At 52.5% G+C, this 26,011-nt stretch overlaps 12 protein-coding genes across 12 annotated transcripts; 7 read left to right on the forward strand and 5 right to left on the reverse strand.

The window, feature by feature from the left end:
* Positions 1-797, forward strand: HMPREF1120_05797 (uncharacterized protein; the record flags this gene model as incomplete). The annotated part of the gene is made up of 2 exons (XM_009159986.1): positions 1-609; positions 711-797. The coding sequence occupies 2 exons, from the start codon at positions 1-3 to the stop codon at positions 795-797; spliced, it is 696 nt and encodes a 231-aa protein (XP_009158234.1).
* Positions 798-2,760: 1,963 nt separating this feature from the next.
* On the reverse strand, positions 2,761-5,456 carry HMPREF1120_05798 (ATP dependent RNA helicase). The gene has a single exon (XM_009159987.1). The coding sequence runs from the start codon at positions 5,253-5,255 to the stop codon at positions 3,177-3,179; it is 2,079 nt and encodes a 692-aa protein (XP_009158235.1). The 5' UTR covers positions 5,256-5,456; the 3' UTR covers positions 2,761-3,176.
* A 161-nt stretch (positions 5,457-5,617) lies between these two features.
* On the forward strand, positions 5,618-6,307 carry HMPREF1120_05799 (uncharacterized protein; the record flags this gene model as incomplete). The annotated part of the gene is made up of 2 exons (XM_009159988.1): positions 5,618-5,905; positions 5,978-6,307. 2 exons carry the CDS (start codon positions 5,618-5,620, stop codon positions 6,305-6,307), a joined length of 618 nt encoding a protein of 205 aa, XP_009158236.1.
* A 1,068-nt stretch (positions 6,308-7,375) lies between these two features.
* On the forward strand, positions 7,376-9,691 carry HMPREF1120_05800 (uncharacterized protein; the record flags this gene model as incomplete). Its single annotated transcript, XM_009159989.1, has 1 exon — positions 7,376-9,691. The coding sequence occupies one exon, from the start codon at positions 7,376-7,378 to the stop codon at positions 9,689-9,691; it is 2,316 nt and encodes a 771-aa protein (XP_009158237.1).
* Positions 9,692-10,077: 386 nt separating this feature from the next.
* HMPREF1120_05801 (50S ribosomal protein L17e) lies at positions 10,078-11,132 on the forward strand (the record flags this gene model as incomplete). The annotated part of the gene is made up of 4 exons (XM_009159990.1): positions 10,078-10,124; positions 10,177-10,297; positions 10,378-10,594; positions 10,786-11,132. 4 exons carry the CDS (start codon positions 10,078-10,080, stop codon positions 11,130-11,132), a joined length of 732 nt encoding a protein of 243 aa, XP_009158238.1.
* A 1,343-nt stretch (positions 11,133-12,475) lies between these two features.
* On the reverse strand, positions 12,476-13,204 carry HMPREF1120_05802 (uncharacterized protein). The gene is made up of 2 exons (XM_009159991.1): positions 13,042-13,204; positions 12,476-12,993 (listed from the first exon to the last, which is right to left on the reverse strand). The coding sequence occupies exon 2, from the start codon at positions 12,953-12,955 to the stop codon at positions 12,575-12,577; it is 381 nt and encodes a 126-aa protein (XP_009158239.1). The 5' UTR covers positions 12,956-12,993; positions 13,042-13,204; the 3' UTR covers positions 12,476-12,574.
* A 200-nt stretch (positions 13,205-13,404) lies between these two features.
* Positions 13,405-15,581, forward strand: HMPREF1120_05803 (uncharacterized protein; the record flags this gene model as incomplete). Its single annotated transcript, XM_009159992.1, has 6 exons — positions 13,405-13,584; positions 13,923-14,003; positions 14,242-14,501; positions 14,721-14,869; positions 14,951-15,102; positions 15,183-15,581. 6 exons carry the CDS (start codon positions 13,405-13,407, stop codon positions 15,579-15,581), a joined length of 1,221 nt encoding a protein of 406 aa, XP_009158240.1.
* Positions 15,582-15,794: 213 nt separating this feature from the next.
* Positions 15,795-19,528, reverse strand: HMPREF1120_05804 (uncharacterized protein). The gene is made up of 2 exons (XM_009159993.1): positions 17,140-19,528; positions 15,795-17,050 (listed from the first exon to the last, which is right to left on the reverse strand). The coding sequence occupies exons 1-2, from the start codon at positions 17,572-17,574 to the stop codon at positions 15,926-15,928; spliced, it is 1,560 nt and encodes a 519-aa protein (XP_009158241.1). The 5' UTR covers positions 17,575-19,528; the 3' UTR covers positions 15,795-15,925.
* On the forward strand, positions 18,190-18,993 carry HMPREF1120_05805 (uncharacterized protein; the record flags this gene model as incomplete). Its single annotated transcript, XM_009159994.1, has 2 exons — positions 18,190-18,320; positions 18,402-18,993. 2 exons carry the CDS (start codon positions 18,190-18,192, stop codon positions 18,991-18,993), a joined length of 723 nt encoding a protein of 240 aa, XP_009158242.1.
* A 498-nt stretch (positions 19,529-20,026) lies between the features above and the next one.
* Positions 20,027-21,478, forward strand: HMPREF1120_05806 (transcription initiation factor TFIIE alpha subunit; the record flags this gene model as incomplete). Its single annotated transcript, XM_009159995.1, has 1 exon — positions 20,027-21,478. The coding sequence occupies one exon, from the start codon at positions 20,027-20,029 to the stop codon at positions 21,476-21,478; it is 1,452 nt and encodes a 483-aa protein (XP_009158243.1).
* Positions 21,479-21,629: 151 nt separating this feature from the next.
* HMPREF1120_05807 (blocked early in transport 1) lies at positions 21,630-23,437 on the reverse strand. Its single transcript, XM_009159996.1, has 2 exons — positions 23,115-23,437; positions 21,630-23,032 (listed from the first exon to the last, which is right to left on the reverse strand). The coding sequence occupies exons 1-2, from the start codon at positions 23,138-23,140 to the stop codon at positions 22,747-22,749; spliced, it is 312 nt and encodes a 103-aa protein (XP_009158244.1). The 5' UTR covers positions 23,141-23,437; the 3' UTR covers positions 21,630-22,746.
* Positions 23,438-23,708: 271 nt separating this feature from the next.
* Positions 23,709-25,940, reverse strand: HMPREF1120_05808 (uncharacterized protein). Its single transcript, XM_009159997.1, has one exon. The coding sequence runs from the start codon at positions 25,835-25,837 to the stop codon at positions 24,053-24,055; it is 1,785 nt and encodes a 594-aa protein (XP_009158245.1). The 5' UTR covers positions 25,838-25,940; the 3' UTR covers positions 23,709-24,052.
* Between the last annotated feature and the right edge of the window lie 71 nt (positions 25,941-26,011).

Genomic DNA, 26,011 nt, shown 5'->3' on the forward strand with positions numbered 1-26,011 from the left:
ATGTTCAACGAGAACTTCTCCTTTGCCACATCCCCGTACTCGCCCACACCCAGCGATAGTGTCGACGATGGCACATCCGCAGACATCTCCCCGACCACGTCTCGATGCCCATCACCAAAGTCCAGGTCACCAGCCGCATGTCGCGATACTCGATTCGATGCCTACCGACAGGCAAGTAGCAGCCGGCATCCGTCAATCACGGCCTTGACAGAGCAGTTACAATCGCAAGCCCTCCACGATATCGAGATGCCATCCCCCTCACTCTCGCCGAGCGAGGCTGCTTCCCCGGCCGCATCAACACCGGACACCGAAGCCGACGAGGGTTTCTACGACGGCCCAGATACTCCTGCAACCACCTTCTCTGATTTCTTTGAACCTACCGAACTCGACCCTACATTGTGGGATCTCAGCATGTCTGACACCATCGTTCCAACGTCGTCACCCCGACCCTCACTATCTCTTGAGGCACAGGCGTTGTCTTCATACACTATGCGTCGGAGACAGCGGCAGGCATTGATCAGATTACAATGTATGGTTTCTCGGGCTCCTGACCTAGCCATGCTTATTGAAGAATGCCATCCAAGTTCTCTGCCACTTGGGCCGGATACTGTGCGTCAATACAGTGTCAAGACACGGAGTGATTCGCTGTGCAGTGCTACGTGCTTGGGTTCTACTCATGGGACGAATGATGGACGAATAGAGAAGAATAGGAGCCCGTCCATCGTGGCGGTCCGGCGGCCGCCGAGGATGAGAAAGAGGACAAGATGAAGAACTCCGGTGAATCATGGCAGAAATGATTGCACGATGTTTTGACCCGAGCGATACGTGTTGTGTCTATCTGACAATACTCCACTGTTTGATATCAACTCTCATGTGTACAGGCTCGGACATGAGTGTGGAATGGACGTGTACATGAGGGTGGAACTTGTACGTTAACTGGACCATGAAGCTCAATTGCCAGAAAATCACCGGCGAAAAGGAAGTGCTACTCCCAACCTCCGCTGAGGACTGTGACAGGTGGTGAACAGTTCAGACATCACACTGTCTGAGGTATACCGGCCAGTCGGACAGCGGACGGATTCGGCACTGCCAGGCAGAAATGCCTTATGTATTTGACCTCGAAAAAGACAGGCAAAACTCGCGCGCGAACGAAACATTATCACGAAACCTTATGACGTCCCACCACGCTTACTATGCAACATCACGCCACCTGGGTCGGAAAACGGGATATGCACACCTGGGAGGCATTATCTTCAGCTCGAAGTCAAAGTTGGCCCGTCAGTGAAACAGCTGCCATCGAGACTGTCTATGCCAATAGCCTTCTACATACTCGTTCCGTTCAAGCTGCAAGTGGGGATCTCGGTTTCTAATGTACAGTACATCAATACCTGGAGATCGTCGCCCAACAACATCAAGACTCCAACCTGAAGGAGCACCGCTGTCCTCAATTATTGTTTAGTATATGAGTTCTGGGTTCAGGACAGAGGTTCTGGGGCAATGGAAATGTTCATCGTGCTTATCGTGAGGGGGAGTGACTTCGGCGCCTGTTCGGTTTAGACTGTGTCCAGCGCAGTGGTTCTACCGTACACATGCACAGTCAGGAGATATGGACGCACAACGCGAGAAATAAAGACGAATAACAACACAAGCCCCGGGGACAATTCCAATGAATGATTACGAGCAACATGTAACTAATAAAGCATGAACAGAATATTGTTCCTGTTTTCTGTCTTCATAAGGCGTCCAGTCTGTACTGTACTAGTATTTGAGGAAAATTGTTTCCCCTTTCCCCAAAATCACTGGCTCCATTACCACCACCTATTCGTCGACGCACAGACGAGGCTTTTTGGGAAAGCCACAAGATACTACGTTGTATACTAGTAGCTGAGGTAAAGTTAGTTCTCTATTAGAAAAACTCTGGTGGCCTGTACGAGACCACCGTACCTTACTTCACCAACCAAGCTGAATTGCATGTAGATTGTACGTAGTACTGGCTGGAGACCATTGAACTTGGAAGTGCCAATCACTCAAGTGCCGCCGCGGTGGACTGGAATTGGAACGACCTGCCAGTGTCCTGAGAACACGGAGTCTAGACCTTTCTGAAACTCAAGCCACAAGCCACACATATACAGTGTACAACGGCCGGATTCGAAATTAACGTCGGTGGGGGTTTTGAAGACGTCTGATTGGTCTTTCCGGTGACTAATTGAACACTAGCCACATTACAATACGGTATAAGTGGCACACCTAGCCCAATGACTATTGGTTATCTTTGCCCCAAGTAGTGTAAAATACGTGAGATAGGCTGTAAAGACTGTAAGATAGGCACTACTAGTCTACTTCTAGTAGTAGCCCCACGGACGTTAATTTCGAATCCGGCCATTGTACTACAACATAGTATGTACAGTACGACCATCCTGCGCCACATCATGTCCTATCAGTCAGGTTACCACATGTCGACCGGCCGTGTCCAGGGACTGTCAATCACTCTGTGCCGCTGTCACTACATGCTGGGAGCCCACTACACTTGTCACACTGCTCGGCGGGCCAGATCACATCAGGTCTCGACCTACTATTGTACCAAGGATACGGGAGAGGACGGGAGGGCCTTAGAACCCTAATAAACAAACGTCTGATGAGGAGGACCAGGTGGACTACTTCCAGTACTACTACTGTACGGGGATGGCCGGGATCGGGGCTGGCACCGGTATGCCGGTTCAAGCTGAGGGTTAAAAAAAAAACAACAAAATACGTGTTTTCGTTCATTTCGTCTGGTTGTACAGGACAGACCGCCGACAGTAGATGGTATAGTAGTAGTGGAGTGACTGATTGGTGAGATTGATGAGCGTTTTTTCTTTTCGAAGCTGCCAGCATAGTGGTGGAAGCGGAGCAGGACACTAATCGGAGTAATTATCGCCTATGGACATTTTTTGCGATGTGGACATTATTTCCGATGGACATTATTCCCATAGTACATGGGCTCGTATTCGGAGATTGTTCACAGAACCTAAGTGGCCCCAAGTTGTAGGCATCGAAACCTATATTATTAGATCCCCAGATAGGCAACCGAGTAGACACTGTGGACGACGAGGTCTGGCCTACCACAGTCCACCCCCCTCCCCCCATCCCCTTTCCCGGGCCCTCGGGCTCTGATAGTCACGGTTTGTTTCCAAAAATCAGCCAAATCCCTCCCATTCTCCACCGGTATTCCTTTCCTTAGTAGAGGCCGGTGCCTTCGTCTTGGATAGACTGGCTTGCACTGCAGCACGCTTCCTGTTAACCTCACGCCTCTCGTAGCCGCTCTGCGTGCCTATGCGAGCCTTTCGTTTCATTCGCTTGGTTTTCTCGTCATCGTCGGCGTGGATGGCACGGCGGGATTCGACTCCGTGGCGTTTGAGGTCCTTCTTCGCCGACTTGGATACATTGGGGAGCGCATGCAATAACCACGGTTGGACAGTGGTTGCTGATACCGCCTTGGTCGTGTTGTTACCGTCCCCATCCCCGCTTTCCTTTTTGGGCTTGCCTTTCTCACTCGCTGCAATGACATTGGCAATGCCCTTGACGTACTGGATATCCTCTTTCGTGTAGAAGCTGACGCAGACGCCGCCTTGTCGACCTGCCCTCCCTGTCCTTCCCGCCCGGTGCACGTAGCCGGCCACGGTGGTGGGGATGTCATAGTTGACCACGACATTGACGCCTCGGAAATCGACCCCTCGAGACAGCAGATCCGTGGTGATCAAAACCCAGATCTTGCCCTGTCTGAACTTTTGCATGATCGAGGCCCGCACATGGTCCGGCAGGGATGAGTGGAGCACGGCCATGCGCGACGATCCTCCAGCCGAAGCAGGGATATCATACTGCAGCTCGTCGTAGAGCGATTGCGCTCGTGCTATCGTCTGAGTGAAGACCAGGAACGGAGGGCGAGGCGGCGGTTGCGCATCTTCTTCCGCCCCTTTCGTTGTCGTGAACCGTGTCGGATGCAGTAATTGTCTCATCCCTAGAAGTTTGCCTGCTTCCGTGGCCGTGTACGTCAACCGGTGCGATATGGTCGGTAGACTCGTGTCCTTGAGGCCGATGATGGTTCGCAGCAGCCGCGGCCGCTGATTGCGTGGAATCCCTAGACGTTTCTGCCGCTCGGATATTGTCGAGACCGCCAATTCTTCAATGTTTGACCCGATGGTCGCCGACCACATGCTTATCTGTAACGATGGGGATGTGCATGCCGACCACACGGCCAACGTTTGAGAGCGAAATAGAGGATCGAGCAGGACGTCCGCTTCGTCGAAGATTAACGTTTCCACCTTGGGTAATGCTTGTGGAGGTTTCGTCTCATCCTCTTCCCATGACGGACACAATGCGTGCACTAAGCTCAGCGGTGTCGAGACAAGAATGTCGGCTTTGACAGGTGGACGGGAATTGGTCTTCGTCTTCTTCGTCTCCTCCTCAACTTCGCTATCTTCTTGCTCAGAGCCTTCATCGTCTTCCGGTTGCGTGTCCTCTTCCAACTTTGAATGCCCTTCCCAAATCTTCATCCCCTTGCGCATGGCTGTAATGCTCACGCCGGTCTTCGCACACAGTTTGCGACCCTCGTTCACAATTTGCGAAACAAGCTCCTTGGTGGGGGCGAGGATGATAGAGCTGACATGTTTCTCGGGCTGGTCTCGTGCTTGTCGATGGGCACGGGACGTTTTCTCAATCAAGGGAACTAGAAAAGCAAGTGTCTTACCGCTGCCTGTTGGCGCGATGGTCAAGAGATCTGCATTGGGGGGTTCTGCTCCGCCATCTGCAGAAGCCTTTAGCAGTAACGGCAAAGTCGCCGACTGGACTACCGTGGGCTCGAAATATGCCTGCTCAGCAAGGTTTCCTGCCAGTGCCGGATTGATTTTGTAGTCCGACCGTAATTGACCAAACCTGATAAGTGGCTGTGGGAAAATACGGGACTGTTCTTTCTGCGCTTTCCGCTTTTCTGAAGATTGGCTCACGGCGCGGAAACGATTCAAGTCGACGATTTTGATCTTGTGCTTCTTCTGATATTTTCGAACTTCATCTTCAGTGAGCGTAGATGGCGCACCGGAAGAACTCTGGCCCAGGTCATTTTCCGATTCCGAGTCTCGCTTGCGCTTCCGGCTCAAGGTATCGTCCCCTCCATCATGAGACGTTCCTTGTCCTGAGGCAGACGGAATAGTCTGAGCCGACGGCTTTGCGATCTTTGCCTTGAGGCCGGTGGACCGTGATAATAGTTTGAGAGCGTCCATCTATAGGAGGATGTATAAAGATCTCAGCATTAGCAGAAATAGATGGATCTTCAAGGCCTCGAGGACGAATTTGATGCCAAGATACAAGGAAAAACATTGTTCCGGCCAGATTCGCCTTCGCTTATATAATCACTTCAGATCGCCAACCACCGGTGCCAACAACCTGCTGAAGTTGGCCAACATTGATACGGCCGGCTTTCCGCGTGTGTCCCGGTGCATGTCGCATCTCAACTTACCGGCTGCTCGCCTGACACGTTCTACTGAAGATCCATGAGGCTCATCGGGATGAGACTCTGCAATCTGTGGCCAGAGCCTGATTAGACATTGATCCACCAACGACCGAAGCACCAGCCCGCCTCAAAATGGTCATCGGTCTTCTGATTCTAACTGCGATCCCCACGGTGACGGGCGTCGCGCAGGCGATCTCTGGACAGAAAACTCAGAAGGAGAGGGAGAAAGACGCAAAGCGCATGAAGAAGTTCCACATAGACGTATATTGTGAAGCGCAGAGCTCTCGGACAAAAGAAATCCATGAGAAGAGACTGGTGTTGCGGGATGACCGCGTGTGGATAGGGCCGCAAGAAGCCTTGAACCCGTGCCCGGAGGGCTACGTTGCCGAAGCCTTCTATATCGAATACCCGGATAACGAAGTAAGCGATCCGTGGCACCATATACAGCCTGCTGTGCTATGTATGACTTGTTACTGATCCCTTCTCGTTCAGCGAGTGCCGGTCGAAATTGGTCTCGTGACTCAAGTCCGAGATGACCCTCCGCTGTTGAATTGGATCTACGTGGACAAGGACACGATGGAACTCAAGTATGGGAACAAAACCGCAAGCATAGCGCATCATGTTGGCCCCTGGGATTGGACCGAGGACGAGGAGGGCATCACGTTTGATGGAAAGGAACTCTTCACTGCTGTAGAAGACCCGAGGACGCACAAGTGGCAGATATACTACGATATCAATGACGACGGACTGATCGGGTATGTGCCAAAAGGCAGGAGAAAGATATCTGTGAGCTTGGAGAGGACATTAATACCGGGCGCGTAACTATTATGGTCCTTCGCAGTTTACCTGGCAGCCCTGTCGCTTTTGTTTCAAGTCTGTAGCCTTCGGGGATCGATCCAATAAATATGTGTTTGTCAATATCATGTAGTCCAAATTAGTAGTGTAGGACAATGGTTTCGAGGCGGCATCACAAGTGGACATGTAACATTGGTAATTGCGGAGTTGGATATTTTATATGTCAAGTTCCAAAAGTTGGCGCTCCACGCGGTTTTATTCCTCTTGACCATCGCGCAACAGAACGATACGCTGTTCCTACGTTAATACACACGCGAGAGCACTTCCTCACAATGATTTTGACTTTCCATCGTACCATAGAACGAAGCCTAATTTCCTGCGTTCAGTCTTGCGTCAAGTTGCACGCTTCTTGACGAGACATCACCCTCACTTCAACCTCGCTCGGCCGGCGGCGAATTTGCAAATCAGCCACATCTGGCAGCTAGCTTCAAGTTTGATAATGAAGTCCGGTTAAGAAGAGACTTCTATCCCTCAACTCATCTAGTCGGCGCGAGTTGACACGCTTGTCAAAGGGTTATCTCACTCTAAGTGGGATCTACCGGATCGCTTTATCTGGTGGGCGTCGCGTGCTACGTCCCTATAAACACGTCCAGCACCGTTTGTTTCGTTTCCTTGACCAGGTTTGCGATCCGGAACTTGCTTCCAATGGCTCAGACGGGGCAAAACTCACCGCGATGGTCCATCATCGGGAAGAAGAAAGGTCCATGGCAAGTTCGACATATAAAGCCATACAGCGACGGGAACAGCCGCCACTGGCCAGGCAAACCTTACCGACCAAGCAACGAAGAGAAGTATCTCATCCAAATGGGCACAGAGTGGGCAAAACATGATGGATCCTACCAACCAGGTAAGCTTGTTTCTGGGCGGGATCATCGTAGGATAGATGGGTTCAAATTGTCGACTTCACTCCTAATGGACGTGTCACCTAGTGCCTGTCACTACTGACCGCGCTCCTCGTTGCGTTTTAGTTGTGAATATGGCGCCGTCAGCCGTGATAGGGTCTGAGTTGTCTGTTAATATTTGGTGCGGACACTGATGTCGAGAATAGGCATGCAATACTACATTGATAAGTTACCTGATGGTTACGCTTTGTACGAGGTCGATCAGCCAGGCGGGCCTCAAGTTTACAAACGGCTCTTCGGACACCCTTCCGGCAGGTACTACGACTCGGCTGTCAGGTTCCAGGTGCACTTTCTATGGCTTATGTCTGGCATGCAAGGCCTCTGCGAATGCGTCCATTGTGGTAACCCGAAACCACTCACACCACGACCGCGCCAGATGCCCTTGCTATCAAGAGCTCTTCAATCATCTGCAATTCAGACTGCTGGATCAACAAGATCGAGCTCTGCAGATGGCCGTACCGCCGGTGGCGCTTCGGGCAGGCCGCAACGACAAATCAGAAGCGCAGGAACAGCGTATGCCCAAGATGTGGAAGGCACCGAGGACGTGTACAAGGAGTTACTCAAAAGACTTGAGGCAGCGCAGGGTAGCAGGAAGGGCATCGAAGACGACATCAGAGAACTCAATTCGATTGATTGGAGAGCCGAGCATTTTTGGGATGGCTTTGGCGCCGACTTGATTCAACGCGTCTTAAACACTATCGAGCTACAGCATTCCTTCATCCCGCGGGTTGGGGAGCTTGTTTTATGGTGTCCTCATTTCCTGGATGGTCACTATCTGATGCTCGACGCCAAACGGGGCGAATACAAGTTCTATTCGTTTGAACAAAGGTGTTTCCATGGATTTCCGGCCTGGAGAGCCGGCGTGGTAGCGGCTGTGCCAACGGTTACCGCCAGTGATGGACCTATCGACTTCCCCGACATCCAAACCCTTCCAAAGAAGCGAAATGCTCTCAACACATCTGGGTTTCGCATTGAGACGTTCCCAGATCCTAATAATGCCGTCGATAAGAGGGCTTCCAAGCAGTATCGCTATGTGCCTCTCCGGAATATTAGGCCCCTCACCCAATGGAAAGCACTTCTCAACGGCCTGCCACAAAGCAAGTGGCATCCATCCATCTATCATGCCCTGACGTGTATGACCAGCATATCTCTCGTTGAAAAGTTTTGGTTCAACGGCGTTTGGCCCAATGCTAGCATACGATGTAAAGGTATTTACATCGGGGCTGAGTTGATCACCGTTGGTGATACGGTACGCATCGCGCCTGAGACTGGCTCGTCGGCCAAAAGGAGGAATTGCACTGATGTCCTGGTCGTCGAATCAATCCGATTAAACCTCCATGACATTGAGCCCGAGCACATATCTCCAGAATCACCGCTCTTATCATCGTCATCATCGATCACCCTCATGGGGACAGCTTACACACTTGACATCCGCCGCCACTATCAAATGCAGGGGAAGTATCCCGATACGAGCCACACTGTCCTCCCGTCACCGATCCCTCCTGGAGAAGTAAAGACTGTGTTTCGGCCTGTTGGCTCAGGGGACTATGGGCCATGGTATCATATGCACGACCCTGCCAAACGCTTCGAGGTTTCATATGACCAAGTACTTGGCAGAATGTATGAAGCCGCTGCTGTTGAAATATGGGCCGGCCGGCTGCAGCACAAGTACTCAGGAACAGGGGAGGGCCGCGTCAAGCCAACCCTGAGCTACGACCTCAATGCGATTGAAGAGGCTCGTAGATTCGCTACTCGAACGGACCTAAGGCTGGAGGAAGCCAAAGACGGCGAGGTACGCTGGCTCTGGGCGGACACCAGGGCGGAGGCTCTCGATATCGCAACAATCAACGGGTTCGAAGTCGGCCGATACCATGACATCAGAGATAAAGAGACCCTGGAGGCCTGGAGAACACAGCTGAGAATCCTCAATGGTCATCCCATCACTAATGATTATTTCAAGTTCACCTCAAGCCTGAACTTGCCAGTGCTGCAGGGTGGGGCACGAGTCGGGAGGAAACCAGGCTCCAAAGTTATCAATGGCAGAGTCTTCGCGCCAGGGGATCCGGAGTACGATGAAGTCGTCGCTGCTGCACCTGAGGTTCAAGTTCAATCCACACCAAAACACAAGACAAGTCAGCTCGCTGGTGCAGCATTGGTGGGAACGGACGATGATGACGATGATGATGACGATGACGAAGGTGATGATGTCTTTGAAGATGCGAATGAAGTGGTGGCAAGCGTGGAGGAGCAGGGCGCATATCATAATCCTGTCCCGCAGCAGTCGACGCAGCCACGGCCGAAGCAGCCACGGACCAAACAGCAGATAATGTCAAGCGCCGTTGCGTACATCTCAGACGATGAAGAGGAGTGGTACACTAAACCACTACCCATCCGAGGAGGGACCGAGGAGTCGGAAGGAGGCGACTATGATCCTTTTAGAGGGGAGTGACTGTAGAGCCAGAAGGCTTTGATCTGATGACAAGCATTTGGCTGTCTCAGGCCGAACCTTTGGATTCGCCAGACGCCATGCGCGACGGGTACCATGTGTCAGGAGGAGACTCAAGCCTGGAAGAATAGCATTATGCTGGCATTGATGGAGAGGGATCTTCCATCAAAGAAAGTGGAAGTATGACAGCTCGCACATACATTGCTCCGTTTGTAGTTGCACAAGAACATGTTCGATCAAGTCAAAGTTTGAATGGTGGACAGCAAATAAGCCGGATCAACCCAACAATAGCCCTGAAGCTTGAAACGGAAGCTGTACCTACATACCTACCTTGCCTACCTTGGTTGTAGATAGGACCAAACATTGTCCTGCTTCAACGCGAGGCTAGCATGCCAAGACGAATCACGTGGAAGGCTGTCATTGCATTTTCCAACCAGTGTTTGCACTAGTACTAATCAGGCCCCTCGGCTCACCTCCCATTTCTGAAGTGCCCGGAACTCTTGGCTTGGCACACAACCCACATGGAAATTTGATGCAAAGTTGCGACCTGTGAAAGTTGACTTCGACATCGCCGACGACCATCCCTTCGCCTATCCCACAGTCAAGATGGTACGAATGACCAGTCCTCTCCGATTCGGGACTTTAGAGATCTCGGCGATGATCACAAGTCGCTAACATTCTCGATATAGGTCCGTTACGCCGCCGTCGACCGCATTCCCTCGGCCAAATCGGCTCGAAGCCGTGGCAGCTACCTCCGTGTCAGCTTCAAGAACACCCGCGAGACCGCCCAGGCCATCAACGGCTGGAAACTCCAGCGCGCCGTCAAGTACCTCGAGAATGTCCAAGAGTTGAAGGAGGCTGTGCCTATGCGAAGATATGCTGGAAGCACTGGCCGAAGCGCACAAGGTACGGAGTGCCTCTAAAAGGCGGAAAAGTCAACATCAAGATTTTCATCATTATTCTGGTCATCCCGCAACTTAGAGCACGAGATGGGTTTTACGAGATTGCATGGGTTGCAGGGTTCCGTGACAGTGATGGATTTTTAATGCACTTTTCCGCCCCTTACATCTCGCGTTGGCTAACCATTTCGCTTGCAGGCAAGCAATTCGGAGTGTCCAAAGCCCGTCACCCAGTCAAGTCTGCCGAGTTCCTTCTTGGTCTGCTCAAGAACGCCGAGGCCAATGCCGACACCAAGGGTCTCGACACCTCCAACCTGATCGTCAAGCACATCCAAGTCAACCAAGCACCAAAGCAGCGTCGCCGAACATACCGTGCCCACGGTCGTATCAACCCATACATGTCCAACCCATGCCACGTTGAATTGATCCTGACCGAGGCTGATGAGGCCGTCACCAAGGCCGAGGACTTGAGCGTTTCCAAGGGAAGCAGACTGAATGCCAGACAACGGGGTGCTCAGCGACGGAGAGCCATTGCTTCCTCTTAAGAGATGCCGCTGCCGATTTTAACGGATTGACGTGGTAGCGAAACAGTCGTTGTGGGAAGCGAACGGGCGATGGTCTTCGCATGCATGTGGCATGCAACAAGTCCCATTGAAGTGGCACCATTGCCGAGCAGGATTTCCAAGAAACGGTCATACGGGCTGCTATGGGAGTCCCTGTTTCTTCCTAGACATCGGTGAAGCGTGTCTTTCAGTTTGTAGCAGGTATTTTCGATGACACGGAAAAAAGACTCAAATTCCTGAAATGTCCTATCCAGTCGGAGATTCTGGTCGCTCCATGCTTCTTTGTGGATTGCGAGGCCTATTCGACTTGTTCCATGAAAGCCATGCCGCCTCTTACTCCAGGCCAAGAGCTGACTATTCTTCTGGACCGCTGTTGTCCTTGCCTCCTGCCGTGGTTCTTGCTGTTGCTGTTTTACGCCTTCTCTTAAGTGCAGTGGAATTGCATTTATCCTTTTCACTTCATGGCTAGCCTAGAAAGTGTATATCGAATTCGTCTCCCCCAAACGTTCTCACCTCATCCCGTGTGTGGCAGTAGCCCCGCGAAGTATAAATGGCCTTCTATACCTGAGATCAATTGATGTTTCTAACGGCCGGGCGCAAATATGTGGATGGGCTATTCAAGCTTCAGGGACAGCCGTAAATGAGCCATACGGCATGGATACCGTTTTAGCATGGGTGCTCCTTTGTCCTTCCTGATCCATTTCTTTGTTACTCGAAGGATAGGTCATGATTGGTACACATTATAGTCAGGTTCAGGGCACCTGCTCTATCACCAGCTTAGTAGTCCTTCCTTTCGATGGGTGGTTGAGCCTGGGCGGAAACCGTTCTCATTGCTACCTTGTGGTGAAGGATCACAAGGCCTACCGTGTCGGCAAGGCTGGCCAATCATTATGGTGGAGTGAGCAGGCGTGTTTAGTCATTCATTGGATTGGGTTGGACCAATAATACTGACTGGGGCCGCATCCGGCTTGTTTACCAACTTTCATGCCAGTGGTGCAGCACCAGAATTGTCTTTGTCCGCCCACATTCCTCAGCTCTTCAACGCGTTTTGCAACGAAAGTTAACCGCGTTTCTGGGCCCAAGCATCAGCATGCTACTGAACTCGAGACATCTCTAACCCTGCTTAAAGTTCTGAGACGCTTCTTACAAGAAGCACCTTATCCGGAAATAGGACTGGCTGGGTATTGGCGATGCTGCTACTATGGCTGATCAAGACGGGCTTCGAAGTGAAGTGACGAAACTGATGTGCCTGCTGCCCATAGTGAAGACTGTCCTGGCTGAAGCCCTCAAATGTGAACTCTTTTATGTTCAACATGTGTGCTCTAGACCAGAAGAAAGCGGTTGACAGACGACTATTCTGTGCCTGAGACGCTTCGATACGACGGGAGTCGTACTTAGACGTTCCCAGCTACCACCACGCTGCCTCATCTTGATGTGATGTACTCTCCTGTGCTGTTATGGGCGTTACCTCTGGACGCTCCGTGTTCGGTAAAGTGAAGGATCGGAATTTCCGAAGTTTGGAGCTTTCGACAGTCTCGATTCAAAACGCTCTCTCGCTTTGTTTGTCGTCTTTTCTTTGTTCTGCCTCCGAGTCGATTGTTCGGCCCTGGTGGTCTACCATTTCCATTGTCTCGGTTCTTGCTCGTGGGATTCGAGGCACCGCATGCGTGCATGGCTGTGTCGAATTTACTCGGCGCACAATGACGAGGAAGAATTGTTTTCAACGATGCATAATCGGACTGAGGCCCGATTGTCTTCTGCATCCGGCATCGAGATGCTCTCGCGCTTGGTTCTGACCTGGCCATATTTGGCTCGGGAGCAAAGAAAATACTATGGTGCAGTGCTGTGCAACTCGTTTCAGCTTGGTCCTTCTCCTCTCTAGCTTCCTTACTTTTTGATGCTGCTTGCTTCCCGGCTTTTCGCGTACTTAGCTGCAATTTTTGATCAACAGGACGTTGAGCCTCTGTTTCCCCCCTTGGTCTCGTGATATTGACGTCGACAGTTGAGCACAAAAGTGACGGACACGTTCATACGAGGAGGGTCGCCAAAAACGCCTCTTTTCTCGAGTCTGAGGCCTATTTCCGTCCCGTTTTCACCGAACTTTGGCATTTGCATTCGTCAATCATCTACCGAAAGCTTCACTGGATGCATACACTCGCTTCTCGATCTCAGTATTCCAGTGGTTGACAACACCTGATCAGGGCTCCGGTTCTTTCCGCGACTGATCCGAATCACGACACCAGACCGCATAGCTATGCACCTCCCTGTTTCCATTAACGAACAGCCCGTCCACGAGCGTGCGCCGTGGACCCGAGACAAGGCCAAAGTCCAGCGTCGGCTTGCGAGGTGGAGGAAAAAGAGATGGTACGACGACAACGCTGAGAGATTTGGATTGTCAAAGGCATGGTTTGATGATCATGAAGACCAATGGGAGGTAAGTATTTGTTTCGATATTTTTTGTTCTCCTTGAAGGTTTAATGCCAATTTGCCTTTTGATATGTTTGGGCTTGGCTTTGTGGTAACTTACATACGTCGTTACATTGGGCTTATCTCCGGATGATGGTGGTGGGAGGGGCATCATCCCCGGGTTAAACGGCTCATCTTGAAGGGTCAGGTGTCACTTCTGTCCTACCACAGGCTCGGGGGGGCGATTTTATGTCTGCGCTTCGGTTTCGGCTGGGCCTATATGTATTCGCCTGTGTTGTGACGGTGCCCCTCCTTCTATGCATTGTCTTTTCGTACTCTTGCTGACATGGCGTCTGTTCTCTCTAGTGTACAGAACTCCTCGGCAAGGGATCATTCGGCGTGGTAGGCCAATGGACGAAGTTCGACAAACATGGAAGAGCCGTGGATGTAAGTCTGCCCATTTTTTCTATTTCCCCCTTTCCTAGAGTTCACCATCAACTGTGGGCCTCCACGGCGCGCTGGGACCACCAATTGGATCCAACTCTAGCATTCAGCAGATGCTCTTCGCGCTGGGGTGATCCAGTCCTGCTGTGCTGGGGCCCTTCTGAGATGGCATAGGACGTCTTTAATATCCGTCATGAAGCCAATGCGAGGTACTGACCTTTGACTTTTCCCTCTCGTACAGACCATAGCAATCAAGCAAACCGACATCGACGAGCGCGAAGTCGACCGCAACAACAACGTCACTATCCCCTGGGAAGTGCTGATCATGCGAGGCCTCGCCGACCAAGGCTGCCGCAATGTCGCCGGGATCCGCAAATACAAACTGTTCCTCGGCGGCTCGAGAGCCAGGTGGCGATATTACCTTGAATACCACCGTCACGGGACCCTGGATGATTTGGTGGAGAGGTATAAAGACCATAATCGGAGACATCCGAGACATAGGTGAGTCAATATTTTGTGTTCACTGGAGTTCATTTTCAATTCCTGTCATGCCTGTTTTAAGAGCCTGTTGTCGGTTGCCGAATGTTGCCATTGTTGCTGCATTGCACTTTCGCCAGGCGGTCGGATCATGTTCAAAAGGGGTACTCGCGGTGAAAATCATGTATAACGAGTGTTGAACTCCTAGCTAACGGGGTTTCCCTCCCCTTTCTGAATTTACAGGGACCACATCCCCGAAACATTCATGTGGCAGGCCTTTCATGACTTCGCCCTCGCAGCATACCATATGAGCACGATCCGGTTCGACAAGAGTGTTGCGCCACCAGGAGACGATCATTTCGTGCTGCATTTGGATTTGAAGCATGAGAATGGTAAGTCAATGATCCGATTAACCCTCTAATCTTACTGTATCCGCTTTCTGTAACATCTACTCACGCTTTTCCTTTCACCAGTTCTCCTCTGCGAACCGCCCACGTCACGAAACTCCCTCCCTTATCCCACGCTGAAAGTGGGCGACTGGGGCATGGCAGAGTACACCAGTCGCCAGGACGTCAACAACAGCAAGCGATGGAAGTGTTACGGAACTATTTGTTGGTTTCCACCGGTAAGTGTTGTTGCCCAAGTCAAACTTTGCTCCCCGTAGTTTCGTAATCGGCCTAACCATCCCCGTCTCTTGGTGTATAGGAACAACGAAAATACGGCGCCTACGGCTCCGACTGGACATACCCGATCCTCGGCGGGCCCGACCACCCATTCACGATATCCCACACAATCTGGCAAATGGCCGCCAACATCTACGGCATGATGCAGCTCGACATGGACAACCAGGACTTACATACGCGGATCAACGACTGGGAGTCGGCCGAGACGTCGCTCCGTCATAATGGATACTCTGTGCTCAGGGGTTGGAAGAATCCGCATTATACTTCGACACTGAGGCATTTGGTTGAGGATTGTTTGAATGTTGATCCGACGAGACGCCCGACGCCGGTGGATTTGGTTCGTAGTACGAAGAAGGGAGTGGATGCTTGGGTGGATGAGTATAGAAGGAAAGGTAAAGTTGAGAAATTGAGATTGGGGTAGGTAGGAGACGAGAGATGGCGATGGGGAATGGAGCGATCTGTTGGAGGAAGGAAGTATCGATGATTTCCTTTAATCGTACCTAATGGAGGCAGATTACGGGTTGAAAGAGCTGGAAAGATAGATAGAGACATAGAAGGATACAAAGGGTACGCGAGTACGTGAGGGCCAGGACACCTAATGTAAGGATCTCGTTCGAGCGTCTACTATCGTGACCTGAAGTGCCGAAGGCGTAGATTTCTCAAACATTGATGTCTAGTTTTGTCTTCTATTGAGAACTTTTCCACATCTCTATTCTTCGATTTGCCTCAAAGGTAGCTAGTTGTACAAGCCCTTCAGGTTTCTGCTCACCACAATCCCATTTTTCTCGTCTTCTTGTCGTCTTTCTTCCTGGCAACCCAATACTGCGCCACATAGCCGTTCCTCCACAAAGCGCTAGCATTGAAATTATACATGACCTCCTTTTCTTCCCTATTGTGGACTTCAAACTCAAACCCCATGGCCTCGGCAACAGTGATCAGTTCGTCCAGACTCAATTGGACCCATGGCGCGCTTCCATACAGCAAGGGTCCGACATTGACCCAGACACCGCCGGGCTTGAGGAGAGTGTGTATAGTTTCGAGATAGAGGATCAAGTTCCGGGCGGTGTCGATGAAAAAGAGCGTGGCGATCGCGTCGTATTGCGAGGGTTCGTGGGCGAATTCGCGCGTGAAGTCGCCTTCCACCAGGACCGGGCCTGAAGAGTGAATTGGGGATCCGGCGTCTGGAATGACGACAGGACGGAACAGCTCGTGTCGCGTGCGGGCGTGAGACCAGGTCTCGATGAAGGGGTAGGTTGTGAATGGGAAGGAGACTGAGCCTGGTCTCGGTAGCGGCACGGTGTCTGGGTGTGATGCCCAGGCAGATCCGACGTCAATGTTCGACGTAGATAGAGAGCTGACACCATCGTCGTTGGATACAGGCGTGGTAGATTCGCTTGCTGATGTCGAGCCGAACCTGATGCACCCTCGAGACGCAATATATCGGTATGCAATGTTCATGTAGGCCGAGTACTCGTTCAATGTTACGGCCACGTTCCCGATCGACCTCAATTGGTGGTCGATATCATGGGCGAGACGGCCGAGGCCGGAGCCCGGGACGAGGACCCTGTAGGGACCGACACCAGGGCCATCTTTTTGAGACAGCTTCATATCCTCAGCGAGAGCGTTCACAATGTATGGAAAGGTGGCTTTGCGCTCAGTCTGCCCTTCCACGGACCAGTCTCGGACCATGTGCTTCAGGCCCTGAGACACGCTCATACGCCAGCCTGGCTTGATTTCGGTACCGTTGGCGAATTCATCGAGTTCAGAGTGGCTGATATTGTAGAAGTCCAGGGCCGTCTCGACAATCGCCTTACAGATCTTTGCATTGCGGTCGAGAAGAGATCGAGCCTCAGCAAATGTTTTGTGGTACTGGATTGTCGTTTCAAGGAGCTACATTGCAAAAAGAATTATGGTAAGCATCGTCGATCAGGACCGCCAGAGTTATTAGGACTGGAAGAAGGTGAGAAGACCTAGCTTACCTTCTTGTGTTTCTTGGGTACATGCTTATACAGCCCATCGAAGCGGTCAATCTCTGCACCTGTGATCTCCCGGTACCGATGAAACCCAAGCAGGGCTTCTAGAATGGACCATCGCGGGTGCTTGCTATCCCAAGCCCGGTCGTCTCGAGCGATCTTCCGGAGTAGTCGCTCTCTTTCTTGTATCTCTCGAGGGCTTGCAGCATCGCATAGGACTTGACCCTGTGCCTGCGGCCTCACCACGTTGAGCGTCGTCACGTGGACCAACTGGACCTGGTCCTGGTTCGTGGCATCGACCTCGGCAGACTGTTCGAGGACAAGACCTTGCGATGGAGTATTACTGCTGGTAGCACTGCTCGTCTCTCCCAAGACGGTCACGATCAGACCGATCAGCGCCAAGACCAGGTGGAGGCATCGGAGGCCTAGTGTCAATGCCATGGCGAGGCTGAGAGTTGGTCAACCGCCGCCCGGTGCTTCAATGCATGTCTCGACAAAGAGGGCGAAGGCGTCTTCAAAAATAGTCCACGGCACATGGTAGCATATGAGGAAATAATTTTTCCTTCGCTTCTTGACACATCGCTTCGTTGTTCATCCGATCATATCCATTGGAATTCCCACCAGCTCGCATGGACTGAAAGCCAAGCCCGACTGCCAAGGGCAAATTGAGGACAATGAAGACGCTACCATTCAGTCCCGCTGGCAACACAACCATCATATCCTCGTTGATTGGCAGAAGTACAAGGGGTGGAAAGGCTTTTCGTTTGCTAAGTCAGGTTAACCTGTGCCCAGATGTCTTGGTACATCCAGAGTACGGTCTTGGCAGGGCGGAGCGGGACCCTGTGCATACCATGCGGCTGTCCGTCGGGTACCAGCCAGCGAGCATATATATCAAGTAGCAGCTGGCAGCAGAGATGGTTGCATTGCAAGTTGTGTGTTCATTTCTCTCTCGTATCTCTTGCCGATTGAGAGGTAGTCGCTCGTTTCACCGAGGAAAGTCCCCAAAAGAAAAGCACCCAAACCAAGCATTCTCTTCTGTCTGTGATCCAGCCCAGCATGAAGGTCTACTCCGTCACTTTCTTCGCCTTGCTGGCCCTTGCTGGCGTCCACGCTCAAAGCTCTGAGTCTGAGAGTCTCCCACCCAGCCCGACTGAGTCTGTTGGCTGCTCTCCTCACGGGGACCATTGGTAAGCAAGCCCGGTTTCTTCTGCCTTTCCCATTTTGCCTCGTGCTGAATATGTCGGACTGACTTCTCTCGTTTCTTGCAGGCATTGCTCCGCTCCTGCCACTGCCACCGACGCCGCAGTCACCGCAACCACTGCCTCTGCCAGCGAAGACCCAGGTCCAAGCCCTACCGAGTCAGTTGGGTGCGAGCCTCATGGTGACCACTGGCACTGCGATGGTCCTGCCGTGACTAGTGCACCTGCCTCGAGCTCCGCAGCTGCTCCAGCAGCAACCACTGCTGCAACGACCGCCAACGAGGCCACCACCGGCAGCGAGGACCCTGGTCCAAGCCCCACTGAGTCTGTCGGCTGCCATCCTCATGGTGACCACTGGCATTGCGAGGGACCAGCCACGGCAACTGACGCCGCTGCCACCGGCACTTCCAGCAGCGAGGATCCCGGCCCAAGCCCAACGGAGTCTGTCGGCTGCCAGCCTCACGGTGACCACTGGCATTGCTCAGCCCCTGCCAGCGCCACCGACTCTGCCGGCAGCACCTTGGCCACGACTACCTCTGCGGCTTCGAGCAGCGCCGCCACCACTTCCGTTGCTATTGAGTCTGGTAACGGTGCCGACAAGATCCATGCTGGTTTTGGGGCGGCTGTTGCAGTCATTGTTGCATTGGCCCCTGCTCTCTAAATGGACAAGTGATAAAAAGTTCGTGAGGGTGCACAAAGGTTCTCAGCCAAGGCTTGCATGCCGACAATTAACGGCATGTGAGATTCTCGCCCTTCCGTGGAAGAGCAGGAAGACTTCAATCAATGTATATGTACATACCGTGATAGTAATATCAATGTCAATAGCATATGCTGGTGTACAGTGTTGCATTATTTGCGTTCCATTCCTAGGATACTCACCTGTTCGAGGATAGCCATGAAAATGGACCGTCGTATCGTGCCGGCACCTTGAGCAAGCTGGGCTGCATGGCGACGGCTTGAGATCAATTTGCTGTGTAGCATAAATCCACTCACCTACCCTTCCAGCTACTAACGGGGGAGTTCGAGGCGGCTCCGCCTCCAGCAGCAGGCTGGTTGACAGCAGAAGTCACAGTAAAGACATGATGATCGAGTCTCTATCGCCCCGCACCACGCATTGACACTTCCAACAGATCGGATTACAGGCAGTCAGATCCGTATGATATACAGGTGATGCACTGCCCACGCATGCGGAGTGTAGGTACTGGTTTGTGTCTCGGTGTTTTGGATGGACAGATGATTTGGCATTTGAGGACAGAAGTAGTCGCCAAAGCGGCGTGATATTCTACTCGTTCCGGAGCCGACAAGGCTTCGTTCTTGAGCTTGTCATGTGATCAGGCTGAACTGCAAAGCGCTGCACGTGCTGCAACCGGCGCCGCGAAGTGCCAGTATCACTTCTAGATGCTTGCCTGTAACTTCTACCAACCCTTTGGTTTATTTACACGGATACTCCCCTGTAACTCTAATATTTCCTTCCTTACCAGCCTGTGACAGGTTTGGTCTGTCACTTATCCTACTTACGACGGCTTCAGTGCTTGTTGGAAAGTGGACATGGCCGGTATTCACCAACATCCTCAACTTCTGCCTTGAGCTGGATCTCGAGTCCGCCCACTACTGACGACTCCCTCCCTTTACTCACTTTGTTTACCACTTTTGCCTCTTCCATCTTTCTCTTCTACATATCGGTCTCCGTCACCATGGAAGAAGCAAAGACACTCATCCGGACGACCGTCCGCACGTTCTTCAACCACCCCAAACAAATCCTCATCGTGGACGCTATCATGCTTCACTCGGTCTTACACATGGACGACCTCGCCGTTTTGGTGTCAGCCCAACCGAAAGACATCCGAAGTCTAATGAACCCACTCCGCGCGGCTCGCCTTGTTTCTACGCAATCGCGCATGGAACTCCGGATCGGGTCTCAACGAGGCAGTCCTCGAGAGTACTACTATTGCCCCTTCCACCCTGCCATCGATGCCATTAAATACCGCATTGCTAAACTGCGGAAGAAGGTGGAAGCGCTGTACCAACAAGACGAAACGAAGCGGAAAGATTGGAGGTGTCCTCGCTGCAAAGCGGAGTACGAAGAGCTCGAAATCCTCGACAAGATCGGCGACGAAGGGTTCTACTGCGACCGATGCGGAGCCACATTGGTGCAAAACGAACGGGCCGCGCAGGACCGCGGCAACCACGAGAAGATTCGTCGATTGAACGACCAACTCAAGAAGTTTGACGACATGATTCTCAAAATCGATAGGAAGGATGTCCCGCAGAACGACTTTGAGTCCGCCTGGGAGAGGAAGAAAGAAGTACCGAGGGAACGGGGCGGGAAGGCCGAAAACCAATATGTGGCTTTGGAGCGGGCGGACAAGAACCAGAAGCGCGGGCCGGAGATGGTCAAAGTCGAGAATTTGGCGGTCAACTTGACTAGTGGTGCGGAAGCAGATCGGGAAGAAGCAGAGCGCAAGGAGGAACGGAGACGTCTACTTGCGAAACAGAATCAGCTACCTGTATGGCATACCAGCATAATCGGAGCCGCCAACGGTGGATCAACTGGTGCTGCCTCCGGAGTCAAACTCGAACCTGATCCTGCGTCAGTTCCGGTTGACAGCGGTGTAACATTAATCCCTAAGAAGGAAGAAGACTTGGACGACGAGAAGAAGCCGGAACTTGCAGGTTTGGCCGGCAACACGCTACAGGACGAAGTAGCCGCTTACATGGCGGAAATGGAACGAGAACGCGAAGCGGCGGCCATGCGGGCAAAGGAGGAAGACGACGAGGAAGAAGACGAAGACCTCGAGTTCGAGGATGTCGTCGACCTGGGCGGTGGTGGGACTAGCAATGTCGGCACGCCCAGCAGTTCGCTGCCTCAACCTGTCGAGGCCAAACCTGCGGTGGTCAACGGGATCAAGCGCGACCTGGACGAGGATGGTGTACCCAGCAGTGAAGCCAATACCCCTGCCAGTTTTGTTGATCATCGGGATACCAAGAGAGTCAAACTTGAAAACGGCAATGCAACTGCTACGAATGGCGACATCAAGGTTGAAGGAAATACTTCGTCGGCTGGACTGGATAATGGTGGTGCGGGAGCCGTGGCTGATGGCGACCAGGATTCCGAGGAGGACGAGGATTTTGAAGACGCCATCTGAAAACCGAATGAGCCTACGAAAGCGAAAACGAGATTAAAAACAAAATGTAAACGACCAGAGCAGGGCAGAGCAGAAAGGAGAAAGGACGAGAAAAGCGACGGCGTCGAGGTGTTTGTCATGGGGGCCGTGGGGTGGGACGGATAATGCACATGCAGGTCTGCGGCCGGCAGCGGACGGTTTATTTGAATTGTGTTTAGTATCAGGCAATGCAAGCCTCTTAATGAGAATCAACTCAAGAGTCACCATCCTCGTAACTAAAATCGATTCTATATTGCTCAATAATGTGCCCTTTTGCTTGCTAGGAAGGCACCGTGGATTGAGCTATGCATTGGACAAAGATGCCATGGCTCCTCCGGCTAGTCCGCTCCTCCCCTCTCCTCTCATGTCGTCTTCTCGACCATCCTGCTCACGGCCTGGTGGGACACAGCATAACTCAGCAGCTAGGCTTAGGTCGATATAGGCACGCGCATATTGGCTTCCAGAACGCCGCGGCCGCCACCTGAATGTTTGCGCCTCTTCTTGAATGGTGGTCGTCTGTCTCTATCACACCCTTTGCCCCCGTCTGGGGCTGTCTGCAATTGCATTCCTTTACCCCTTCCCTGCTCCCTCTTTGGACGTCTACCCTTGCTTTGGGTTGTTCGAGATCCGAGTCAAAGCTCCCCACATCCGTCTGCATGAAGACCGTCACTTGATTCTTGCTTCTCGTTCATTGAACACGCCAATCAGTGTTAGTGTTGCTGTTGCTCTTGGAATCCGTCATTGGGGGCAAGTCGAGAGGTCGAGCTTGGGCTTGAGTATTGCTGGTCCACCATCCGTTCAATCAATGCAGCCCCCATAGCGGAACAGTTGTTGACCACGGATATGGTTTCGGTCACTTTATACCCTTGTTTCCTGCACGCCATGTGCATCTGTTCGATTCCCTCACAGCCGCATCTTGTTCGCGATATTGACATGGTCGTAGCGTAGGCCGGCATAATTCCTCCCGTTGGGTGCAGGACATTCCATCCATTCTGCCCGAGCATTCCACCCCAGCTACCGCTGGATCATGTTATCCAGCCGCGCGTTGATCTCGACTCTTGGTCACCAAGATCACGACGTTACGAGGCCTGCCACAGCACTCAAATCCCCCTCCATTTCCTTATGAACTCCCTCCATCTTCCCGGTTCCCCTTTCCGTCGCCATCCAGACGATATTTCCAAGCCCATGTTGAAGTCCGATTCTCTCCATCTGCTGGCGGTGTCCCTGGTGTGTTCCTGGTATTCCCATATCTACCGACCAAAAAACAACCCCAGAATCCACCCCCCAACCCAATAAACAACCAAAACCACAACGACAATAATCCCCGCCAACTTCAGCACCGCAATTTTATCCCCCTGTCTCGCCATGCGAGTCAACCGGCCCGCAGACCCACGGATACTGGTGCCCATCGAACTAAACACCTCATTGGTATTGTCGAGTGTCTCTTGCGACCGGGCGTTGTCGTAGATGTCGAGCGTGATGTGTTTGAGGGCCGAGGTCTTTTGAGACAGGGATGAGAGGAGAGCATTGTTTTGCCTGATCAGAGTACGACAGCTGAGTTAGACATAAAGACTAAGACTAATGGGTATAGTACAGGATGGGAGAAACAGAAACATACTCTTCGCGCGCGTAGGCGTCGGACATGATGGGGTTTGATTCAGCTGTGGGTGGTCGTGGTGTTGATTGTCAGTGTGGGCTTGTGGCTTGTAGTCTTTCGTCGTGGTGTGGTCGTTGTTGTAGGAGGAGTTGTGGCAGCGAGGACAAAGGATGCCTTGGGTTGGCTTCTAGATGACTTTGCGGCGTGAAGGCTGGGTGGAGGAGGACCGAGTGGGTAGTATTGCTAGATACCAAGGCAGGGTAATTTGCCAGCTGTACGGCTTGAAACAGAGGACTGAGATGCGAGTTGTGACGAGGATGTGCAGTGCAGCAACTTGAATGGAGTGACGGTAGTAGTGGTAGTAGAGTATCTAGGTAAGTGGCTGCATTCTGAAACAGGTACTTATATAGGTATAGCGCAGAACATTATAGTGTGTTAAATTCTCCGCCCTTGCGCTGCTGACCAAATAACCCTATAACTTCAGGGCTTGCTGGTGCGGACAAGGCTGCGGCTATGATAGTAGCCCTGGCCCCAGCCCCCAAACCTTCTCGGCACTACAGGCCATCTCTTCCCGCTCTCAACGTCAACCGTCTGCAGAATTCGACACGGTACGAGTAGAGTACTTAGGCAATATATTTCTATACCACAGAAGCGGCGATACTAAAGCTCAAACTTCAAGGCGTAATAACAGAGGTCCGCTCTAGAACTGCAGATTCAAACATCCTTATCGGCAAACAGAAGTGCAGGGGATCGCATGTCGATGACGGTCCGTACCGGGGTCCCGCCTGAGCCCGTAGAGTGGAGTGCCGGTAACAGTACTTCCTGATAGTGATGGTAGCACTGTACACTCTCACTCCTCATGGCAAAATCCCTACAGCTATGCCCGCAGAGGCTTTGGCAATCCTAATCCCAAGAACAACGCCCGCGGAGTCCAATTCATTCCCTGTTGTAAAGCTTTCCTAACGTCGTAAACGGCCCGTGCGCTTCTCTTTGACGACGCCCTGCAGTTTCGGGGATATTGGTGCACGTCTTCCCTGGGCGCGATTCGCCGTTCTTCCTGTGGTCCTCGTTGACGTCTCCTTGACCTGCCGATTCCGCTGTGGCCGGGGCGCCACATGGCCGTGGTCTTTAGCTTTGAGGGGTTCCGATGAGGCGGCATCGCCAACCGGTACAGTTACACCTTCCGAGCGCCTTTGTCTCCCGGCGACGCGGAGGCTGCGACGGGTTGGCGGAGCTTGCTTGGGCTTCGGAATCGGAGCTCGAATCACCTTGGCGTCGCCCTTGGATTTTCGATTCCGACCAGCTGCAGACGGGCTTGCGATCGAAGCCGGATCCGAACAAGTGGTGCCGGCGTCCAGGCGTGTCAACGGACGACGTGTGGTCGTGGCCGTGGCCGACTGACGTGCCTGCCGGTGCAAGTTGCGTGAAGTTGTAGCCCGGATCGAGGCTCGGCTGTGTTCTGCCCGTGGAGCCATGTCCGCGTCATCCTCTAGTATCGACTGGTGTGCGGACTCTCCAGCTGTTCCAGAAGCTACGGCACCTGGTCTACCGAGTGAATCCTCGTCATCGTCTGGAGGGCGAGGAGTTGACTGTTGCTCGGCCAAGTCGGAAGCAAGCCGTTTGTTGAAATGTTTCCAGACGTGCCACGCGGCAGGAGAGGCACCGGGGGCCGGCTTCGGCCATGGGGGCGGTGTGGGAGGGCGTATCGCTTCAATGGCATCAATCTCGGACGGGGTGAATTCCATGCCATCTGGATCCGGGGTTCCTGGGGAAGGCAACTCATGTCCCCATGTCCATCCCGGCAAGCTGCTCCATCCATCCTCGAAACTGCCAAACTTCGCATTGTCAGTCCAGCTGTCTTTCCAGTATCCGTCCCGTTGCCATCGGGCTGCCACGTTTATCCGTGCTGTTAGAAAAGTGTCGTGCCTGTCTGCCCGTGGGTGGCGTCCCAGCCTCACCTCTTCCGCTGCCACTTCTAGTGCAAAGAGGAACCAAGGCCGACTTGTGATCGGGGACTCGTCATGATTTGCGGAGATGCCAGCTGCCCGGTTGGCAAGCTCCATTATGCGAGCCGGAGCCTCAGCCTCGCGCCCCTGCTCTTTTTTCTTCTGGAGATACCGTCGAGCGGCACAAATTTCAGGCTCTTTTAGTTTTGCATTTCCAATCGGTGAGAGTGCATAACCTGGATTAAGCCACGGCCACCAATTGAACTCGTCGGCGGGCTGAAATAATCCCTTTAGATTGACGGGGATTCCCCATTTGAGATCCCAGACCCCTAGCTGTTGCCAGCGTTCTTTGATGCGATGTCGACTCATGATATGAGCCTTCTGTACTCCCTCCCACCCACCCAGTTTAGCCGCTGCGCCCGGAAGGTAGTAGATCCGCTGCATTTCTTGACGATCTTCTTGTTCATACTGGTGCCATGGATCGTAACAAAAATGATGTTCGATCACCGTATCGATCTCATTATTGCTCAATGGCTGGCGAAGAAATTCCTTCAAATCAAGTTGGTCCTGGGTTTTCGGCAACCGGTCGGGCGTTGCTACTCTCGTGACGCCACCCCAGCGCGAGTGAGTATAATGGGGCGGCCGAGGTGCTTCTTTTCCAATCCGTGCCCTTCGGCGGTCAACGAACGCCACATAATCTTCATCTGCCACCTGCTGGAAAGTCGGCAGGATCGCGTTGTCTCCAGCTGGATTGCTGGTAGCGTCATGCACGGAATCAAAGTGAAACAGTTGTTTCATGGTTGAAGTGCAGAGTTGAAGGAGATGCAACCAGGTCTGCGTGTTGACTTTAGTAGTAGTTCCCAGCCCAATAACAGAAAATGGAATGCAGAGACAATGGAATGCAGAGACAATGGAATGCAGAGACAATGGAATGCAGAGACAATGGAATGCAGAGACAATGGAATGCAGAGA

The sequence above is a fragment of the Exophiala dermatitidis genome (assembly GCF_000230625.1).
Source record: "Exophiala dermatitidis NIH/UT8656 unplaced genomic scaffold supercont1.5, whole genome shotgun sequence".
Lineage (NCBI taxonomy): Eukaryota > Fungi > Ascomycota > Eurotiomycetes > Chaetothyriales > Herpotrichiellaceae > Exophiala > Exophiala dermatitidis.

Coding starts and splice junctions, on each gene's coding strand:
- HMPREF1120_05807 (XM_009159996.1), bottom strand. CDS start 23,140: ATGTCCGACGCCTACGCGCGCGAAGA. Junction 23,033..23,114: donor GACGCCTACGCGCGCGAAGA/GTATGTTTCTGT, acceptor TACTCTGATCAG/GCAAAACAATGCTCTCCTCT.
- HMPREF1120_05798 (XM_009159987.1), bottom strand. CDS start 5,255: ATGGACGCTCTCAAACTATTATCACGGTCCACCGGCCTCAAGGCAAAG.
- HMPREF1120_05802 (XM_009159991.1), bottom strand. CDS start 12,955: ATGGCCAGGTCAGAACCAAGCGCGAGAGCATCTCGATGCCGGATGCAG.
- HMPREF1120_05804 (XM_009159993.1), bottom strand. CDS start 17,574: ATGGCATTGACACTAGGCCTCCGATGCCTCCACCTGGTCTTGGCGCTG. Junction 17,051..17,139: donor TACCCAAGAAACACAAGAAG/GTAAGCTAGGTC, acceptor TTTGCAATGTAG/CTCCTTGAAACGACAATCCA.
- HMPREF1120_05808 (XM_009159997.1), bottom strand. CDS start 25,837: ATGAAACAACTGTTTCACTTTGATTCCGTGCATGACGCTACCAGCAAT.